Below are 21180 nucleotides of genomic sequence, written 5' to 3' on the forward strand. Positions count from 1 at the left end.
AATAACACAGTAGTTACAATCAAAAGGGAAGAGCAGAATGATTGTGTGGGTCACTTGTTTGTCGCTCATAATCAGGTACAGTACTGAGTTTAATCAGCTTGAATAATGGACTGACTAATAAATAAATTACTGTACAGTTCAATTGGACTACATTTTGCCAGCGCTGCCTGAGTTTTCGTTGGCTTTGATCTGACGTTTGATTATTTTCAGGTTAATTGAACTGTAATAATGAGATGTGCATTACTTTTTTATATATGACAAAAAGGTATCATACTATAATAATATTATTAGTCCTGAGGTATTTGTTTAGGCCATGTACCTGTATGGGGTGAACATCTAATAACTTCACTTAACACAGTTTAAGATTCTCCAGCACACACCCTTGTACAGAAGATCAGGATAAGTATAGCACTGATTTCTGGTATTAATATGGCATTTGGGATTACAGCATAGTTTATCTGATAATTTAAACTTCATGCAGAAAAAAACAACAGGCCGATCCACACCAGAAACATTCCCCTGTATCAAGACAGCACCAGCGCCCACGTTACTACTGTCGACCTGCAGGGAGAACCGGATCTGAAGTCAGGAGCTGTTCAACATTCTAAAAGGCTAATTGGCAAAGAGAAGTCCACTCAAACTTAGCTTTAAGCAGGTTGGTCAGTGGGGTCACAATGGTAGAAAGGTTTCTACAGAACCCATAGTAATATCCCATCATCCCAAGAAAATACTGAAGCAGCTTGGTTGGACAGCATAGAGGTCAATACTGGAAACTTAAGCATGCACAGGACTCACTTAACCCTGAACAACCACCTTGCCAAGGTACATCATGGTAGCCTTAGCAAACTCACATAGGTTAACAGTAAGACGTGCCTCATCCAGACGATCAAACAGATGCCTTACATAGGCAAGATTTAGCTCCCAGGTGTCACAAAAAGTTGAAAGGTGGCTGGGGCATTACACAAACCAAAACTGAATATGAATACAATCCAAATGGAGTTATATGAATGCAGAGATTTCTCAGCAGTGTTATTCTCCAACATATACTAGATTTCTATGAATCTCTTTGTCTAGATGGAAACGCTTCACACAATAAAAACGCTACCAGATTGACTGCACATCCCCAACATTGATATCATGCTCCACTAAATGTGTGCTGGAAGGTGTGTCTGCAAACAAGGAGGGATATTCACAGATCAAATTAGCCGACTCCATAAGTCCAGACACAGGCAGATGAGACGGCAACATATCCACATTTTCAAGGGACTAAAAATTATTCAGTCTACCAAGTAACACACATGCCACCCTCTTCACCTTCCTGCCCTGCAGGGCAAGGAGAGCTGGACACCTACACCACCCACCAACAGCCCTGGCTTAGAGTCTGGATCCAGGGCAACATGTGTCATAGATGGGCAAGTATACAGTATACAGTAGGTTAACATGACAAAGTTAAGTCATCTTTCTCTTGTCAGGAGTTGAAACCACATAGTTTTTGTCAGAAACTTTACGGATCACCCTATAGGGACCAGAAAACAAGGCTTGAAAAGGAGTGCCAGACAGAGGCAACAGAGACAGAACTTGATAATAGGGCTAAAGTCACAATCCTCTGCCTGGCAGCCGTACAACCTCTTCATTTTGCCCTGGCTGACAACTTCTCCCTCGTCAACATACCAGCCGCATACAACTGTCTAAAACTACTGACCTAAGAAAGTAAATTCTGAGGAGGCTCAGACATCCTCCAGTCATCCATCAACACTGCCAAATGGCCACACACTATGACCAAAAGCCAAATAATTTGGACTAAACCCAAGGCTCTCCTGAGAGACTTCTCTTGCAGCCAAGAGCAGCCATGCTGCAGCATGCCTTCTTCCATTCTTGAGCCAACTTATGCAAATGCACAAACGCACCCTGACTTTGTGGATGGTATACACTGGCTTGGTTATGTTTGACAGGACGCTTCTGTGAAACTTGTGCAAACATATGGTAGGTAATATTGGACCCTTGGCCACTCTGAATAACCTCAGACTTCAGCCACAACTCTGAAGTGTGCCACTTCCAGAAGTTATCGGACGATTCCTCTATTGTGGGCTGCATCAGGGCAGACGACGAGTAGGAGTACAGGGACATGGTCAGGAGATTCGTTGAATGGTCTGAGAACCAGCTCCAACTCAACATCAGCAAGACCAAGGAACTGGTGGTGGACTTCAGAAGGAACAAGAAGCCACCAACCCCCATCACCATCCAGGGGGAGGAAGTTGAGATGGTGGACTCACACAAGTTCCTGGGAGTGCACCTGAACAACAAACTGGATTGACAACACTGAGGCCCTCTACAGGAAAGGACAGAGCAGACTGTTCTTCCTCAGGAAGCTCAGGTCCTTCGATGTGTGTAGCAGGCTGCTGCAGATGTTCTACCAGTCTGTTGTAGCCAGCACACTGTTATTTGCTGTTGCCTGCTGGGGAGGCAGCATCAGGTCTGGGGAGTCAAACAAGATGAACATCTTGTTTGACTCCTTGCAAGCTGCTGAGGAAGGCCGGCTCTGTTGTGGGGCAATGACTGGACAGCCTGGAGTCTGTGGTGGAGAGGAGGATGAGAGACAAACTGAAGTCTATTCTAGACAACCCCTCCCATCCCCTCTATGATGAGCTGTGGCAGATGGGGAGCACTCTCAGCCACAGGCTCATCCCACCCAGGTGCAATACGGAGCGGTTCAGGCATTCCTGTGTGCCTGCGGCCATCAGACTGTATGACAGCCTGAGCATTCCTGAGTGTTGTAGAGGTGTGCATTTATGTATATTTTTTTTATTAGACCTTTATTTAACCAGGTAAGCTTATTGAGATAAAGAATCTCTTTTTCAAAAGCGACCCGGCCAAGAGGCAGCAAATTACAATACAAAAGGTTACAATACAAATAGCATACATACAATAAATAAAATAAGCTCAAGTTAGTAGTATAACAACTGATTTAAAAGCAGTGACAAACCCCAATGCCTTCAAGTTCCTTATCCTTGAGAATGTCAACAAAGCTGTCAAACAGGATCAGTTCAGGCAATTTGAAGTCAGCTTGCAAGGAATTCCATGCAGAGGGAGCAGCATAGCGAAATGCCTTTTTCCCCAGTTCTGTGAACACTCGAGGGACAGTCGTGTAAAGAAGTCAGATGATCGTAAGATGTAGTATCCTTGATTCCTAATTAGGTAGTTTCCTAGATAGGATGGGACAACACCAATATTACTAGACATATCTATACAGTCTGGATGTACTTATGTGTACTCCTAGACATATCTATTTATACAGACTGGATGTTTGTATGTACATCTTTATTCTATTCTATATTATACTGTACACATGCTGTAATACAGTATGGATGCATATAGTCCCTGTTCTTCCTCTTTTTTATGCTTACTACTCTGGATCTAGTGCATTTTCCAACCTTTCTTTAAATTTTCCACTGCTGAAACACCAAATTTCCCCTTAGGGGTGATCATTAAAGTATATTGATCTATGCTCCAATTTAGGTTGAAATATCCTTCTTTAAACAGGGTCAATAAAAATGACGCAAAATGCGGTCATGTCTTTCTGACCTCCAAATGACCAGCCACATCATGTGAAGCCTGCAAAACCATTTCACGAGAAGTGTGAGGTTACAGCAATCTGAACAATGGGATCACCAACAAAACAATCTCCCTGATGAACCCACTTCATTACCGATAGCTGATCCTGAAGGTAGTACCCAACAACAGCACTCTCCATCTCATCAGAGAAGCTGTTCGAACATATCCTTTCAACATAGGCTCTCTGTTCCCTCAACAGGTCATTTTGAGTAACTGGACTGGGGAATTTAGACAAAAGATCACTTGATTTATTGATAACCTTGGTTACAGGGACATGTAAGCACAGGCTGGAAGACCCTTAGGGGAACAGCGTTCGCTCTCGTCAGAATCTGCTGAGAGTGGGGCAGATGAAACCACCAGAGGTGGGGATACCTCACACCAGATGCGTCCACCCACTAAATTGTTCCCCCAAGATCATCTCCACACCCTTAACAGGCAACAAGGGCCGCACTCATATAACTAGAAATGGTGCTTGGAGACCACAGACCTCCGCCCATCAATGCATTTCGTGCCTCTGTGCGCGCACACGTGCATGACAAAGGATGGGGGAGATTTTTAGCTCCTGAGCCCAAGTCCAAAAAATGAATGGTGGTAAATGGACGGCCGTGTTTGGGCAGCTCTGTGGTGCCCCCCTCCCCCCACACACCCCAGTCCAAACCCCATGTCTCTAGTGCCCCCACACAAGGAGCTGGCTGGTGGTGATTTGGATCCGCTCCAAAATGTAAAAGGTTCTAAGCTGGGCCATGCTACACCCCTCCAGTTTCGTGAAAATCAGTCTTGTAGTTTTTGCGTAATCCTGCTAAACAACCAACCAACCTGCACCGTTACTGGGGCAGAGGTAATGACAGACAGACATGTCCAATAACTGAGCATTTAGAAAATGAAAATAGGCTGTTGTATTTCTGCATTATTGTTTTTTCAATGTTCAATTTCATCCATGAAGCAAGAGTAAGTTCCTCGTTCCTTGTCATTAAGTTGGTCTCGGTTTACTGGGTTCCTTTCTTGACCAGGTAGGTCTGGTAGGTCAGGTAGGGCCTGGTAGGTCAGGTCCTCCTCTTATTTTTACCCTGGAGAGATAAGCAGTCCTGAGCCTTTTTAATTGTTTCTAAGTTGGCCCATGCTACACCCTTCTACCAAATTTAATGAAAATTGGTATGATAATTTTTGCGTAATCATAGTCCAAAGAATGAGGTGAATGGCCGGCCGTGTTTGGGCGGATCGTGGACCCACCCGTGATTCGGATCCACTCCAAAATGTAATGGTTTCTAAGTTGAACCATGCTCCACCATTTCACTAAGTTTCGTGAAAATTGGTCCAGTATCCTGCTATATGCAAACACACAAACGCGCAAACAAATGCATGCCACCGAAAAACATTACCTTTCGCCCTACGCTATTGCTGGGGGGGTGTGTAGGTAATCAGAACATTGAACTCACTTTTCAACTTTTTGTTGTGAATTAAGAAAAACAAATTTCAAAATGATAAGCTGTAGGCTACAGTCTCCGGTGTATCGGTCGTATGTGCCATTCAAAATGTAGATATAGTGCACTTACCTTATCTCCAACCTGTCCGGAAATGTATTGTCAAGGTGTTAATTTGAAGTGGGGCTCTAGGGTCATGACTGAGAATTTGCCAAAGTCGTGTTTGCGAGACCCCCTCACTCTTTCAACTGGTCAGTTATTCTAACAATGCAAAGTCTAGTGTACGCGCGAATACCTCATGCACTCACATTCTGCGTTGCGCGCAGGCCCAAGCGCATTGTAAATTATTCCAGACCTCTGTATGCTTATAGAGGAGAACACGCATTGGATGAGTGTTTCACAAATTCAACCAAGGTATGGACTACTGCAAACCGCGTTTTATTTCTCAAAATGTAACTTTTAAATGTGTGCTCTTTAGAAGTAGACCTACGCTTTTGGCCAAGTGGGCATTCTGTGATGTTGTGAATTGTCAACAGCATTTTTTTATTTTTTAAAGCTATGCCTGACAGAATTATACATTTTCCAGATATTTCAAATGTTGCTTAATGGAAAAGACACGTAAACAAAGAGTGGTGCGCATAATTTTTGCGCAAAAAATCTAAATCCCTACCAAAGACGGACGGAATAACCGATTATTGCGCATTTTCAGTGGATGTAATGCGCAACGTTTTATGGATCGTTTGTGCGTAATTACGTATTAGCCTACTGTAGCCGAAGTGAGTTCGTTCATTTTGCCTTATCTTTGTTATTACAATTCATTGTGTAACCAGTTTTATCCCCACCACAGATGCGTTCAGCAGCGGATTGCGTTATGCTCTCGGTCTGGGTGTTCATACTTTGGGCAGCAGTGTTGCCATCACAGGCAGGCAAGTGCCCAAAGACCTGCGTCTGCAACAGCCGCAAACTGACAGTGGCTTGCATCGGCAAGAATCTGACTGAAGTTCCTCCAACCATAGATGAGGTGAGGTTTAAATATATCCGAAAGTATTAATGCTCATACATTATTTAAAAGTAAATTGATGCCATTATCAAATAATAATGGGCCAAGTCACACTGTAATTAATAGGCCTACTATAAGACTATAAGATCATCCTACTAATAATCATTCTATATATTTTCCTGCAAATCCCTCCCAACACCTCACCTCCTCTTAGATCACAGTAAAACTGGACCTGAGGAACAATAACATCCAGGTGCTGCCGACAGGAGCGTTCCTGCACACCCCGTACCTCACCCACCTCACCCTGCAGCGCTGCAACATCCGGACGGTGAAGGAGGGGGCCTTCCGCACCCTGGGCCGCCTGGTCTCCCTCAACCTGGCCAACAACAACATTGAGATCCTCTATCAGGTGACAGAGAGAGATGGGGACAGTGCTGCATTCCATTCTAGAATCTTGTTCCTAGTCTGTCCCAGAATGTTTCTGCAGCCTGTTCCAGAATTCTGCTTCTTTGATGTGCCCTCCCTCCCTGTCATGTATCACAGACGTTTGTAGGAGGGGGCAGAAGGGAGTGAACAGCTTTCTGAAATGGAATACACCCTGGGTCACACTGCACACAGGTCCTTCAGGTCCTGTATATCAGATAGTACTCTCTCTTCATCCCTCCATCTCTCCGTTCCTCCCCCATCCACCAGGAGTCTTTTGATGGCCTTTCCTCCCTGAAGCTGCTACAGCTGGAGCACAACCGTGTGGAGGAGATCCGTCCTGGTGCCTTCACCCAGCTGGGTTTCCTCAACATGCTCTCCCTCACACACAACCAGCTGGTCTACATCCCCAACATGGCCTTCCAGGGCCTGCAGAACATCAAGTGGCTGCGCCTCAGCTACAACTCCCTTAACAACCTGGCCACCGAGGCCTTCGCCGGCCTCTTCACCCTCACGCGCCTCAGCCTCGACCACAACGAGCTGCAGTTCTTCCCCACCCTGACCATGACCAGGTGAACTGTCGAGAACACATACGCCCACACACAGGCTAGAGATACTTAGGATTGACTGACATCTCTTGTTTCCACTCAGATTACCAGAGGTCACCCGTCTGGACCTGAGCTTCAACCTCATGACCTACCTGGGCGAGGAGGCGGTCATTATGGCCAAGGTCACCGACCTCTACCTGGACCACATGTCCCTGCAGGACCTCTCAGACACAGCTATATCACGGGCCCCTCTCCTCTCCCACCTGGACCTCAGCCACAACCAGTTGAGATACCTGGAGCCCATCTCTGGACCCAAAGAGCTGTCGAGCCTCAACCTTACAGGCAACCCCATCCACTGCAACTGCTACCTGCGTCCTCTGAGGGAGTGGGCCAAACAGGGCCGGTTGAAGCTGCTGGGGGCCTGTGCGGGGCCCCCTCACCTGTCTGGCGAGCCCCTGGAGATGGTGGGTCCCCTGGACCTGCGCTGCCGGAGCAGGGAGGACATGCTGAAGGAAGAGTTTGAAGAGCAGGAGGAGAGCAGGGAGCAGGCCCTGCCCACAGCCAAGCCAAAGAAGAAAACCAAATGCCCAAATGACTGTGACTGTGATGTGAGTGGTCACTGTTAGTGAGACGAGACTTACCGTATGTATTGGTTTGTTTGATGTGTGCCAGACAAAAGCGGTCAATGGGAATGTATCTTACTATACATACTATATGAGATTCAGCCAAAATTTGACAGACATTGAAAATCTCACTTTCTGCTCCCTTTATCACAAGTATCATTGAATTTCCTCTAGCCTTTAGCATGTCTCCCTCTCCCTGCTCAGGTTGAGGCTCAGCATGTCACCTGTGAGGGGCGGAGTCACACCATGGTCCCCCGCGGCTTCCCCTCCCGCACCCAGCTCCTGGATCTCCGCGGCAACCACTTCCACTACCTCCCCAGCAACAGTTTTCCTGGCACGGAACAGGTGGTCTCTCTGCACCTGGACTTTTGCAAGATCCACAGCATTGACCCTGGTGCCTTCCGGGGCATGAAGGGCCTGGTCTACCTTTACCTGTCCGACAATGACCTCACCACACTGGACCCAGAGACCTTTGCAGGGGCACCTGAGCTTACCTACCTCCACCTGGAGGGGAACCAGCTCGCCCAGTTCCCAAGTACAGCCCTCACTCCACTGTTCAACCTGCTGGTGCTCCACCTGGAGCGTAATGCTATTAGTAAGCTGGAGTCCTCCAGCCTGCGGTCCTCAGCCCCTAGGCTGAGAGGACTCTATCTGACTAATAACACCATAGCCATCATCGCCCCTGGTGCCCTGGACTCCGCCCACCTGAAGACACTTCACCTGGAGGCCAATCAGCTCCCAGAGGTGCCTACTCGTGCATTGTCCAAAGCTTCCGGTTTGGAGGAGCTCTGCCTCTCAAGGAATCCCATTCGTTGGGTTGGACCAAAGGCGTTACTTCCTGTCTGGAAGACTCTGAAGCGGCTCTATCTGGATGATATGGGTTTGGAGAAGGTAGGGAATATCTGTGTGTTCTTGCGCACGTGTGTGTGTGTGTGTGTGTATTTATGTCTATTCCCCAGCTGATGATCATCTCAGTAGTTCATGAACAATTCATACACAGTTCCTTATTCACAGTCCTCCCAGTACAATGTCATTTATCTATGATCTTTATTTGTTGTTGTTGTTGTTGTTGTTTGTTTTCCATAGTCATAACATCAGTGTCCTTCAGATCTCCCCCCTCTGTTTCTCCTCAGATGTCCAGAGACTCTCTGGTGGGGCTGGGCTCTAGGCTGAAGGTATTGTCTCTGGGGGGGAACCAGCTAGAGGCGCTGCCTGACCTGAGTCCCCTCTCTGGTCTGGAGGTCATCAACCTGGCTGACAACCCTCTGCTGTGTGACTGCGCCCTGCTGCCCCTGCGCAGGTCAATCTGATACACACACATACACACAAGTGCAGACATGCACATATAAGTTGAAGTTCATGTCACACAAACATACCGTATACACAGTCAGGCAATTAACAATCCAGTTCCTTGCTCTGCCCTTCTCTCTGCCCAGATGGATGGAGAAGGCCCCCCTCAAGGTGACAGCGACCTGCGGTCGCCCTCGTGAGCTCCAGGGTCAGAGTGTCACAGACGTCCATGTCTTCAAGAGCTGTCCAGAGAAGATAGCCAAGGCCAAGCCACTCAAGGCCTCCAAAGCCCCAAAATCCACCAAGCCCAAACCAACGATCCTCAAGCTGGATAAAGGGAAAGCCAAGCTGCCAGTGAAAGCTAAAACCAAGCCAACCAAAGCCAAAGTCAAGCCACAAAAGAACCCCACTACAGCAGTGAACAAAAAGAACAAGAAGACTCTGAAATTACAAAATAAGTAGTTGTGAGTAACGAAGTAACCAAAATGAAGCCTCTGTGTCAAATATATTTAATTACCACAAGAAAGAAGTAAACTCTACCCGAGCCCAAGCTGGCGAATCTGTTCTCTTGTGGAAATTAAAGATACTTGACAGTTATGACAGATATGTGACAGTGACGTTGTTCGAATGAACTTTGACTGAAAAAGAGACAAAGGTGCAAGACCTGTGATTCTTCATTGTAATACTACATCTGCCCAACAGGTGTCACACATATCTCATAATCTATTATGATACTCGAATATTATGCTAAAGTGTAGGCTCTGTAGGCTACCCAATGTAAATACTGTACGCCTAACCATAAAATGCATTTCAAACAAATCAATATACACTGGCATCGTTCTTTTTTGGTGAATTCATTATGTTCATGCATAACTAATGTCATTTTAGAACAGTGATTAGGAGCTTGATGTTCGATAGGTAAGTAAGGATGATGTCTCATAATTTCATACTGATGACATCTGACATCTAGTTAATTTGTCCCTCTATCTAGACGACATCGTGGTGTATATGCATTGACTAAGATCGGAAAGAATAAAATCAATGCGCAACAATACACTTTGTATTTAATTGAAAAGTGGACATTTCGCTAGGACGAGCACAGTGGTTCTATGGTGTAATGGTTAGCACTCTGGACTCTGAATCCAGCGATCCGAGTTCAAATCTCGGTAGAACCTGATTTTTTTTCTTAATGGGTTTAATTGATCAGCGAACCCGCAAACCGACCAAATACTTTCTCATTTGTAATAATTGTATGTAATTTGTTTTTAGTGATACGGGCAAGTAATTGTCCCTTTTCATTATTCAATGCACTAAAACCTCCCCTTTAACTAAGGGCAGGCTATCGTTTGTTGCAAGCACGCAACCGCGCATTTATTCACGCGAAGATTCCCCAGTCAAGATGGCAGCAGCTATGGATGTTGATACCCCAAGTGGCACAAACAGTGGAGCGAGCAAGAAACGGTTTGAAGTGAAGAAGGTAACGTTAACGTGAATTTATTATCGGTGTTGACACCTCTACAGTTGTAGTAATTAGCTAGCTAGCAAGAAATTGCTACCAGTCAAATCTGCACCTGTTTAGCTAGCTAGCTAACTAGCCTAGCCAGCTAGCTAAGCGCTAGCTGTCGTCCCGGACATTATAGAATGAATATGCATTTCGCTAGGCTAGCTATTGCTTACTATCTAGCTTGAGAGTAGCTACAGAACTGAATGTACTCGTTTTTACAGTACTTGTTAACATAGAAAATGATTAATTGATCGCGTGTTCGAACAGAGGAAATTGTAGATATGGCAAGTGTGTTGCCAAACTAAATCGACAGGCCCCTTTGCCTGTTTCCCTTCTGTTCCGTATTTCTTGATGTATTGTAACCACTATCTTTATAATTAAATGCATCATTGTCTAATGATAATGTGATAGCCATATTTCACCCATATATCAATTTTGCGCTTTGATCATTGCGCAATGTTTGAGTCAGAATTACACTAATGTTTCTCTTTATTGCTCATCAGTGGAATGCAGTGGCACTCTGGGCATGGGACATTGTGGTGGACAACTGTGCCATCTGCCGGAACCACATTATGGATCTCTGTGAGTAGTTTATGGTCAAATATTTAAACCTCATTCTCCCGGTTCCCTCATTCTCTCGATGTCTCCTTCGTTCCTCCCTCCCTGCTTTGGCCCCAATTCTATCGGCCTCCTCAATAACGCTAGATAACAGATATACGATGTATGTACTGTGCTTCTACATGTATTTGTACTTGTCTATATTATTGTGGAATGTGAGTGAGTATGCAGCTTTTTATTATGTTCTCTTACTGTACCCTGTCATGAGACCAGAGACAAATTCCCAACCATGGTTGGACAATACAGTTATCTTTTCCTCTCTTCGTATCCTCTCAAAACAAAGTGGAAGAGATGGTCAAAGGAAAGGCACTTTGAATCTTCTTGTGTTTTGAGGAAGTAAGGAGAGAGAGGATACCAAGAAGCAAGGAATGACTTTGAGATCCATCCTATGAAAGATGGTGTCCAGGTTCTCCACCCACCTGGCCTTCTCTGGTTGTTTTATGTACTCAGTTCCACTCTAATTTGTGAAAAGATCTGGCTATGAATTGGTTCTAGACATGGCTGCTAATATGACATAATGACACCATGCTCTTCCTGTTCCCTTCAGGTATAGAGTGCCAGGCCAACCAAGCCTCTGCTACATCGGAAGAGTGCACAGTAGCCTGGGGAGTCTGCAATGTGAGTGACACTTTTTCATTTCATTTCAAACCTTTATTTATACTACTATACTTAGGGCTCAACACTAACCTTTCGAGTAGTACTGATGTGACAGACTTTTTCAGTGGGTCACACCTGCACATTTTTTTGTCGCACCGGACAGGTGAAGCTCCCGCGCTGAGGCGCTACTTGGCACGCGCAGATTTACAGACTTTTTCGTTTGGGCTTTACTTGCATTGCATAGCATTCCCCTCATACTGCAACCACAGGTACTGCGTTAGCCATTGTGGTTGAAAGTAGTACTTTTTCTTCTCAGAGGAACTCTCGTTCGTTCTCCCTCAACCTCCTCGACCCTCTATCTCCTCAATTTTTTGAAATAATCCTCTATAGACCGCTTCACCTTTGTAACACTAGCTAAATGGATAACAGACAGCAGGTGGGTGGGGGGTGCCTGACTTTATTCTCGGGGGTGCTTGATGCACACTCTACCAATACTTGTCTGCACTTTGATCGTTTCGTGAGTCTGGCACTTTCATGGTCAGTAGGCTACACGAGCTGGTGGGGGGGGGGGGGGGGGGGGCGCAGGCGGGAGCTTTATGCACTGGCGTGAATGGGACCGTGTGAATATTGAACTCGCGCACACTCAAACGGGTGCATATGCGACCATTTTGGTCGCAGTCTCGAGCCCTACTTAGGTTACAATCTTTATTTAACAGTGTGACAGTACATATTCCAGCAGATGATGATAAATCAATATATAACAAATCACAGCAATTTACATTGTCTCTATAAGAATGCATACTTTTCTGCTTGAAGAAAAATGTTACTACAAAAACTAAAATGTTAAATCCAATGGTTGTTACACTGGATAGTTGTACAGTATAGTCTTTTTTGTTTTATTTATACTATGCACTATTTATTATGTATATTTTTGCTCTTGATCTGAACCTTCTCTGTTCTTGCTGCTGAAATGCCCAAATTCCCCCCCCTGGGGATCGTGTCTTCTATGTTTTATACTTGTAGTCACAATGTAAGGACAGGTGTTTCCAACATCCAGTAGAGGCAGGTATTCTCAACCGAATAGTCTTTTGATATCAATGTTTGTGACACATCCTGCCGTTCCCTCCATCTGTTCCAGCATGCGTTCCATTTCCACTGTATCTCCCGTTGGCTGAAGACCAGGCAGGTGTGCCCACTAGACAACAGGGAGTGGGAGTTTCAGAAGTGAGTATTGGGTTAAGTGTAATCAGTGATGCTGGCTGTAATTTGGAGCCACAGAATGCCTGGCGTATTCCATTTACTCACTGACTAAGCTTCGGTCTGCTTTCTCTTTCATACAGGTATGGACACTAGGTGCAAAACTCTGGACCGAGACTTGGCAACTGCTGCCAGTTTCATGCTTACTGTTGTTTTCCCCTTCCTCCTCTCTTTGTTCTACAAAAGAACATTACCCCCATTTTCCCCATGTCATTGTTTTAGGTTAGCTAAAACAAAAAAAAAAAAGTTTTGAATTTGCAATGTTATTGTAAATTATGAATAAACATCAATGCTCTGTCAAAATTAGGTTCGTCTTTGTTGCCTTAAAGTGAAATTACGCAGAAGTCCACAAAGATGTTCTAACAGCATGTAGACTCTTAAGAGTTTCAGAAAATGAGACATACTGTGATCCCTAGTGCATAATCCTAATTGGTTGGCTTAACAAAAGAGATGTATGATGACAGGCATGGAAGCCAATTAGCAGGTTGACATTCCCTGGATGTGACAAGAAGCGGCCTCATCTCTCAACTCAGTCATTACTAACAAAGGAAAGGGGCGTCTGCTGTTACATGTGCATTCAACATTGCAAGAAATAGTGATGATCAGTTTCTAAAAACTGACTGTTTCCTGTATATTCCTGGTCATATCCCTGGTTGACTTAACCAGGCCAGTGGAGGCAGCTCAGACAGCTATGGATCCAGGCATGGTCTGGAAACTACATGGCCCAGAAAGACAACTAATCCTTCAGCAGGAAGACAGGGAAGATTTGCAGGCTTGCTAAAGCTGGCAGCCTGTAGGCCACTCAGCAGGAGAACACTGCACAATAGTGAGAGGTCATGAGGCTCTGAGTCAGCCATGTTTTCCAACTGTGATAATCAAAAGGCATGCAGTCATCAGTGTTATATTAATGCAATCTGTCAGTATGGCTGCAGTCTAGTGTAAACACTTCTGGGTCAGTACCTTATCCCGTTGTAATGAACGCTCTGCTGTCACCAACATTAATGGAACTGATTTTCATCACCAACAGTTAACCGATTTCAGTTTAGCCACGTTATGACTGCACTGTTGAAGAAACAAATAATACAAATAGGAAGAAATGTATTGTTTGGCAACCAAAATGTATTGATTTAATTTTTTTTTCCAACACAGATTCAAAAGCAAAAGGACAGTAATGCATTCATTTTTGCATTTGAAAGGAGACAAGGAAAACGTTACATTTAGAGTGAAAGTGAGGCGGAAAAAAAACCTGAGGGAGAAATCAGTTTACCAGAAACACACTCTACTGTAGACTACTCAACTCCTGATAAAACAAACAGGTTTGGTCAGCTCACTAGAGACCCCCAAAAGATGAGTAATAATCCATAGAGTAATAATGTCTCGAATGTTCCTCTATGCTGGTGGTATTAAGTGAGAGGTTGTGTTTAACTATTCCAGATTCAGGTTAAAGATAGACCAACCTGTGTGGAAGCGTAGCCCTAAGGGAGATTGGTGGGAAGAGTTGTCAGGGATTCTGTATGATAAACAGGGATTCTGTATGATAAAGGCTGCAGCAGACCTCAGTAGGACTCCCCAACAATAACCATGAAGCTGGCTTGTGTATAACCACTAAGTGCAAACTGCCTTAAACAGGCTGGCCCCCAATTAAGAACATTTAAGAGTTGCTATCACCCATCCCTCCCCAACCCTTGGCTAGAGTAAAACTTGCTGCATGCCTCTTTTTTTTTTTATATATCAGTCTGCCGGTCACCCTTCCTCATTTGATCCATACACAGGCTTCTTTGCTGTGCAGATCACCATGACTACCTCCACTCAAACTGACACCATCTCCTACTCTCCTTTTCTGAACCCGCCCCTGTTCTTGCAGCTTCTCTCCTCTTCGACCATCTATGCCTGCGGGCCTCCAAACTTGGAGCTCAGCTTGGTGATGAGGGCCATAACCTTGGGGTTGCCCTGGTACTTGGCAATGTTGGCTGGGTTCTGAGCCACATCCTGGAAGGCTGCCATCACCTCAGGGTCCTGGAAACGACGCACAACCATTAGATTGCATATGGGGATCAACTAACATGAAACCACTTCAGTTTAGCCCCTACTAACTATCCATAATTCCAGACTATCCCTTTAAGATAAGTGCAATTATGTCCATCTTGCTTAGACCAAGTGTTCTACAGTTTTGTCAAGTGGAAAAAAGCAAAGTGTTGTTCCTGAGAGAGAAGTTCTCCTGAGGAACAACTACTAAACTTGAATCTTGAATCACTTTAAGGTGCAACAGAGGTGGGACTTTGTTTCTTACTTTCATGGCATTAAGCACTTCTGGGTCATTGAAGAGCTCGCCCAGTCCGGGCATGCCGAACGGAGACGCTCCACCTGGAAAGCCACCGGCGCCACCTATGGGAAAAGACAACAGTGCTGGGGGTTAGAAATGGCTCTACTGGATTCAATGGTAACTTCCTACTATAGAGATTATAAAATATATATATATAAAAAAATAACTACAATTAATAATCTAAGGTAACTGTTTATGTGGACTTTCATTTTTGTCTTTGGAAAGGAGTGCGTCTCTGTAACTCTTACCTGGGAACCCTCCTGGCATACCACCAGGCATACCTCCAGGCATACCTCCAGGCATACCCCCTGCTGCTTGTCTGGCCTCCTCCTCCTGGCGAGAGAAACACAGGAGATGTAGCCCAGGGAGTTTACGTAGTGGAGGGATTGACTAGGCTACGCCCACAATTCACTCCCATTGTGAAGGTCCAATGGCGGCTGAACCAATTCACTCCCCATTCTCTCGGAATGGGGAGTCGAGCTCATTGGCTTAGGTAGAAACTCCCTCGACTAGAGTCGCCCACAATGCATTTAGTCTCCTTGGCTTTGATGCAGCCCGAGTCTCCAACGTTTACCTTCACTCTCCTGCTGCTGTTCGTACTGTACTCACCTTCTGGGCTTTCTCGTGTTCCTCTCTGGCCTTCTTTATCCTATCCTTCTTGTCATGGATCTCTTGCTCGTCCCTCTTGCGCTGGTACTTGCGCCTGTGCTCGATGATTTTGTTGGCCTGAAGAGATGAAGTGATAACGTGAGAAGGCGACAGGAGTGTAGAGGAGATCTTTAGGAACAGGGCAGGGTCAGTACCTTGGGCTGGACCTCTTTGAGCATAGCACTGGCATCCTCGTCGTAGTCCAGTTTACAGGCAGTGGCCAGGTCCTTGGCGGCCTCCTCCCAGTGCCCCAGCAACCTGATACACGAGGTAGGGAGTGGAAAATGAGCGGACCTCAAGTGAGCATCTGTCATCCCATCCCAGCAATCTCTTTATCTATTTAAGCCCAAACTGTAATAGCCTATGAATGTACATCAACCAAAATGATATCTGATTGTTATTGTAACTACTGTATGTGTTGTATTCCATGTTAAAGATGCGCAGCTTACTTGTGAGCCTTCCCCCTCCACTTGTAGGGCTGTGCAGAGTCTGGGTTGATCTCGATGGCTCTGTCGCAGTCCCTTATGGCGGCGTTGGGCTTTTGCATCCGGATGTAGACGCTGACAGAAGAGCATAAATGGGTCTGTATCACTATTCTGTGTTGATGTTTAGTCAACATGATATGTTCTACTGTCCTACGGACACAAACACATCTATAGTTGTTTAGCTGTCCTCTATACAATCTAATACTGTATAGTGGAGTATATGTGATTGCTACTGGCACAATGCATTATGGCCAACAGTCAAATAAACCAAACTGTAAATGGTTAAACCTGCATTCATTGATTTCATTCATATTGTCAAAACTAATTAAAACCACCTGATATCAGATTATTTCATTGAGCCATATCATCCTAATAGCATCCTACTTCAATGACTCACCCTTACCGGTCGCCTGGCTGTTGTTATTCCAGCATTCCTGCCTGTGTAGCCAATAGTAGTGCCTGTGCTCCGCCCCCTGTGCCTTGTGCCTTATACGGCTCTGGCCGTTCGTTTTAGCCGTTGGTTTATAAGCAAGTTTGCGCAGGTCCCTTACTACCATGTAATGGTAAAATAAAATCAATGAATGCAGCTTTAATACACGAAGGCCTTTGACATAGCATGTGGTTTTTAGATGGTGGTATACTGCTTTCTCTCTGTAACATTGCTTGGTTTGGCCAACGTTAGCAAGCTACCTAGCTAACGTTAGCTACTATTGTGTACAATGGGACCTCACAGACTCACGCTTGTGATGTAAAAGGAGTCACTATGAATGATAGTTTGCTTTGGCTAACGTTAGTGAGAAACTCACATACAATACGAACTATAGACTATGAGAGACATTATTCCCTTATTTCTGCTATCATCTCCTATGCCTAGCTAGCTAGCTTCCACTGCCAAAGCACTGTTTCCTCAAGCTTAATGGCTTGGACGCACACAGCCCAGCTCTGCAAAGCTACTATTGGTTGGCTTTACTTGGGTGCAATAGATTTAGACCGGAGCAGCACTTTGTGAAAGGAAGGTGGCTATGGAGCAGTATTTTTGGTTAAAATGACCCAAAACGTAAATTGATAAAAAATTCAGCTCCATCACTGCCTGCCCAGGACCCCTGTGGATACCCGTGCCAAATATGAATGCTGTCAGGCCGATGGTGTCCGAGGGAAATGCGGATCGACAGATTTGCTCTTTTATGTGTTCGATTATGAAGGGATCTTCCATAGAATGTATAAAACACAAATGTCGGCAAGTGACATGGCTGAATGAATGATGTAGTCCTCCGTGAGTTTTGCGAATGATGTAGTCCTCCGTGAGTTTTGCGAAGTTTGGGGGACCCCCCAGACAGTTCCATTGTGAAGTACCGCCTGGCAACTCACCTGGCCCTCTTGGCGTACATGACGGCTACACGCGGGTTGAGCTGGATGGCTTCAGTGAAGAGGTCCAGGGCTTTCTGCAGCTCACCTACATTTGACAGACAGCAACAAAGAGGACATTTAATCCATTGCTACCACAAATTTAATCCTTTGTTTAATTCTTAATTATTCAGTGTGAACATGCTCCCATTGCAGCAATTTTCTGAGATGGCCGTTGCCGAGGGAGTCCTCAGCGATTAGTTTATCCCCTAACCAATCATGTCACACAGTTTAATTCCATCACCACACTCAAAGGACACTGATTGGCCTGGTTAGATTTCCAACTGAGAAATCACTGTGGATGACAGCCTTTCCAGACCCTGAATCACATTTATAAAATTCAGATTCAGAGCTGGAGCCAGGCTAACATTTGTCTAATCCTTTCTTACACTGATGCAGAAAAACACCTATAGTACATGCATTCATCAAGGTCCTGCTCCTTACTTACAAGGTCTCACATGGCTTAGCCCTCTCCTACCCATCTCAACTTCCCCTGCCCCACTCTTCTGCATGAACCCTGTTCCTTCTACCTGTAGTCCCCAAGACGAAACTAAGTACAATAGAAGACAGGGCCTTTTCATCTACAGGGCCTTTTCATCTACAGGGCCTTTTAATCTTCCCTCCAGTGTCCGAGGCTGATACAGCTGAAGCTCACTTGATTAAACATGCCTGAACTTACTGTACAGTATGTTTGTTTTATATAGCTTTGTGTACACATTTTTCTGTTATGCACTTTTAATTTTGTGAAGAGTACTTTATAAACGAAGGTTAAATAACAACAACAAAAATGGGATGAGAGGAGAGACCCACCCTCTCCTAGTGCTTCGAGGGCCTCCATCTTCTTCTCATTGGCCTGGTCCATCATTTCCTCTGTGACCTGAAGGAGCAGGAAACCATTGTCATTGATGCATTGTGGGACATTTGAGATGCCATATCCTGTCCAGGCTAAAGTGGAATGTTACATTCAGAGTTAAGTGTTAAACATTTCTTCTGTGCTGCTATGCTCTGTGGCGATGGGTCTTCAGGTTCTTAACCGTGTAAAAAGGAAAAAAGAAAACTGGATAAGGTACTTTGTTCGTTCATCCATTCCATTCCTAAACCCATAATCTGCAGTGCCTATATCCTCACCTCCAGGTTTTCAAAGTCTCCCATCTCCTGGGGTTCATCTGTGTCTGGTTCAATCACCCCCTCAGCATCGATCTCTGAGGACAGAGGAGATCAATCTTCAATTGTCATTCTACAAATTTAGGAGTGGTTTCTATTTCACAGAGACATTCCCTCCCTTACTGTGTTCAGATGGCCAGCAGGCAGCTCAATGCCAGATTAATTTCCTATGTGAGCAGCTAGAGGCGATATGAAGGTTAAGGAGCAGGATGGCGACACGTAAAAAAGTTGTGAACATGTTTGCAATATCCCCCAGCATGGGAACACTGCACTGAGTAGATGCATAGAGATTAAAACGCTAATGATTAAAATGCGTGTGTATTTATCTCTATACGAGTACATACCAAGCTCACTCTCCTCACTCTCAGATGGCATGGTGGGCTCATGAGATGGAGCAGAGGTAGGGGGAGGACCACATGGGCAGCCACCCTGTGAACAGAGGAACAGGTAGACGAGTGAATGGCTATATGGGCATTAACCCACTGTGGTTTGAAAACCTGAACAGACAGAGCAATATGTAGGAACATCTAATGTGCTTTGCAAGCAAACAAATGGGTCACTAGTATAAAAAAAGAGGAAAAATGCATCTATTATTTTTGCCCCGGTTTGATTGTGACTCATCTCACCTTGCACGAAGAGTCATTTTTGGTTGCTTGTGGAAGATTGGCGCCCATTCTGAAACAAAACAAGAAATAATCTTAGCAGAGACTCATCTCTCTCTAAAGAGAGAAATGGTGTCTGCCTGCCTGTATCCTGAATTGGCTTGGGTATTGAGAAACAGTGCCATTTGGCACTAACCGAATGATGATGTCGCAGGGGGTGGAACAGATTTCAAGAATTTTAGCCATAAATACCTTATATTTGGGTTATGGTTAGGTTTGGTTAGGGCACCATAAGAATAGCGGGCACATAAGTCATATAGAACTGTAAAGTGGCTTTACCCGGTGAATATACAACAGCTCTTAACCAATCAGATTGCAAGGTCCAAACTACCCATTGTATAATAAAAATAATGCGTTATGCAATAAATCAATAATATATTTTAATTTGGTCTGGTGGTTATTGTACAGTACATCATATTATCATGGAAGGACTGCTCTCTTTTTAATGGGCATTGCACTAGTTCTATCAATAACTAGGTCTATCAAATACTATGTTATGTATAATACATGGTTCCTAACATGGATGCAGTCTCATCACCCATGTGTCCTATGGTAACATAGATGGAGTCTCATCAACCCCTTTCTGATGCGCCGCGCTGTCGAGCACAGACTGTGGGTGGGCGTGACTGCGGCAAAGAATTACGAGGCTTGAATGTTGAACCGAAGGTGCAAGTTAGCGATACAGGTGTGAATCAAAATAACTTTCAAATATTGTGACTTCACCCGCTGACATGGCTGTGCGCTAATGCAGAAAGGATTACTGACCCCTTCAACCAGGCCCGAAGGAAGCCAAGCTCGGGCAGGTGCAATACGGATGAGTTGGATTCGCACAGCTGCACGAAAGCCCTCAACTCTGACACTTTCCGCGAGTCCATTCTGGTCTCTCAGGTCCAACACAACCGCTGCAGAGAAGGAGAGAGAAACAAACGTACAGTTGGCTAGTCGTCTAGCTAGCTTGGCTTGAATGAATTGATAGCTTGGTTTGCTTGCTACCACTAGCTACCTAACGTTAGCATATTATGGCCTATATGAGCTATTGAAGCTAGCTAGTTAGCAACCCACAATAACGGACAATAATATCTAACTTACAGTCTTAAGGATCGTCAGGACGTACGTAGGCCACGTGCATTAGATACAATTGTGAATAGGTTATGTTACCCCTCAACGTTGGGAAGCGAGATAGGAGGCGGGATATCTGGAATATTCTGGAAATCGAACGTCAGCCAGCTAGCTACCTAGCATGCACGCAGGACGCGTGCTTGTTTTGATGCAGCAAATAGCTTGACAATTCAAGTATTTGAGTATCAAATGAATTATAATACGTAAAACAAATACATTTGGTTAACTACCTGTAATAGCAGTAAAATCTTCAACGGCAGGTAGGAATGGGTGGAGAGAGTTGCAACCAAGACTTCCACTCCCGCTTTGAATTTCGATGGTGTAGGTCTGGTAATTTTATGCAGGCTCAAATTAGACCAAAACATGACAACCAAAACACGCGATGGGGTCTTAAGTGAAAGACCTTTAGTCGCAAATAAACGTGTCACATCATTTCTATCCAATCATCAACCCGACGTTGCACTTTTCCGCCAATAGCAGCG

At 44.9% G+C, this 21180-nt stretch overlaps 3 protein-coding genes across 4 annotated transcripts; 2 read left to right on the forward strand and 1 right to left on the reverse strand.

Moving 5' to 3' along the window:
- Positions 1–5358: 5358 nt before the first annotated feature.
- chadla (chondroadherin-like a) lies at positions 5359–9677 on the forward strand. The gene is made up of 8 exons (XM_084437831.1): positions 5359–5447; positions 5881–6054; positions 6248–6442; positions 6727–7028; positions 7108–7612; positions 7832–8518; positions 8761–8927; positions 9064–9677. Exons 2-8 carry the CDS (start codon positions 5881–5883, stop codon positions 9377–9379), a joined length of 2346 nt encoding a protein of 781 aa, XP_084293957.1. The 5' UTR covers positions 5359–5447; the 3' UTR covers positions 9380–9677.
- Positions 9678–10279: 602 nt separating this feature from the next.
- On the forward strand, positions 10280–13183 carry rbx1 (ring-box 1, E3 ubiquitin protein ligase; the record flags this gene model as incomplete). 2 transcript variants are annotated; one of them, XM_084438706.1, is made up of 5 exons in its annotated part: positions 10280–10394; positions 10925–11003; positions 11587–11657; positions 12775–12860; positions 12977–13183. In XM_084438706.1, exons 1-5 carry the CDS (start codon positions 10317–10319, stop codon positions 12987–12989), a joined length of 327 nt encoding a protein of 108 aa, XP_084294832.1. In that variant the 5' UTR covers positions 10280–10316. The 2 variants fall into 2 exon arrangements, with proteins under 2 accessions (XP_084294832.1, XP_084294833.1); XM_084438707.1 differs by lacking the exon at positions 12977–13183 and having other exon boundaries at positions 12775–12864.
- Positions 13184–13979: 796 nt separating this feature from the next.
- Positions 13980–21037, reverse strand: st13 (ST13 Hsp70 interacting protein). Its single transcript, XM_084437577.1, has 13 exons — positions 20929–21037; positions 20345–20481; positions 19544–19592; positions 19262–19346; positions 18882–18955; positions 18564–18630; positions 17718–17802; positions 16314–16424; positions 16020–16122; positions 15826–15942; positions 15465–15549; positions 15184–15278; positions 13980–14909 (listed from the first exon to the last, which is right to left on the reverse strand). The coding sequence occupies exons 2-13, from the start codon at positions 20452–20454 to the stop codon at positions 14778–14780; spliced, it is 1113 nt and encodes a 370-aa protein (XP_084293703.1). The 5' UTR covers positions 20455–20481; positions 20929–21037; the 3' UTR covers positions 13980–14777.
- Positions 21038–21180: the final 143 nt, after the last annotated feature.

The sequence above is a fragment of the Borostomias antarcticus genome, assembly GCF_949987555.1.
Source record: "Borostomias antarcticus genome assembly, chromosome: 5".
Lineage (NCBI taxonomy): Eukaryota > Metazoa > Chordata > Actinopteri > Stomiiformes > Stomiidae > Borostomias > Borostomias antarcticus.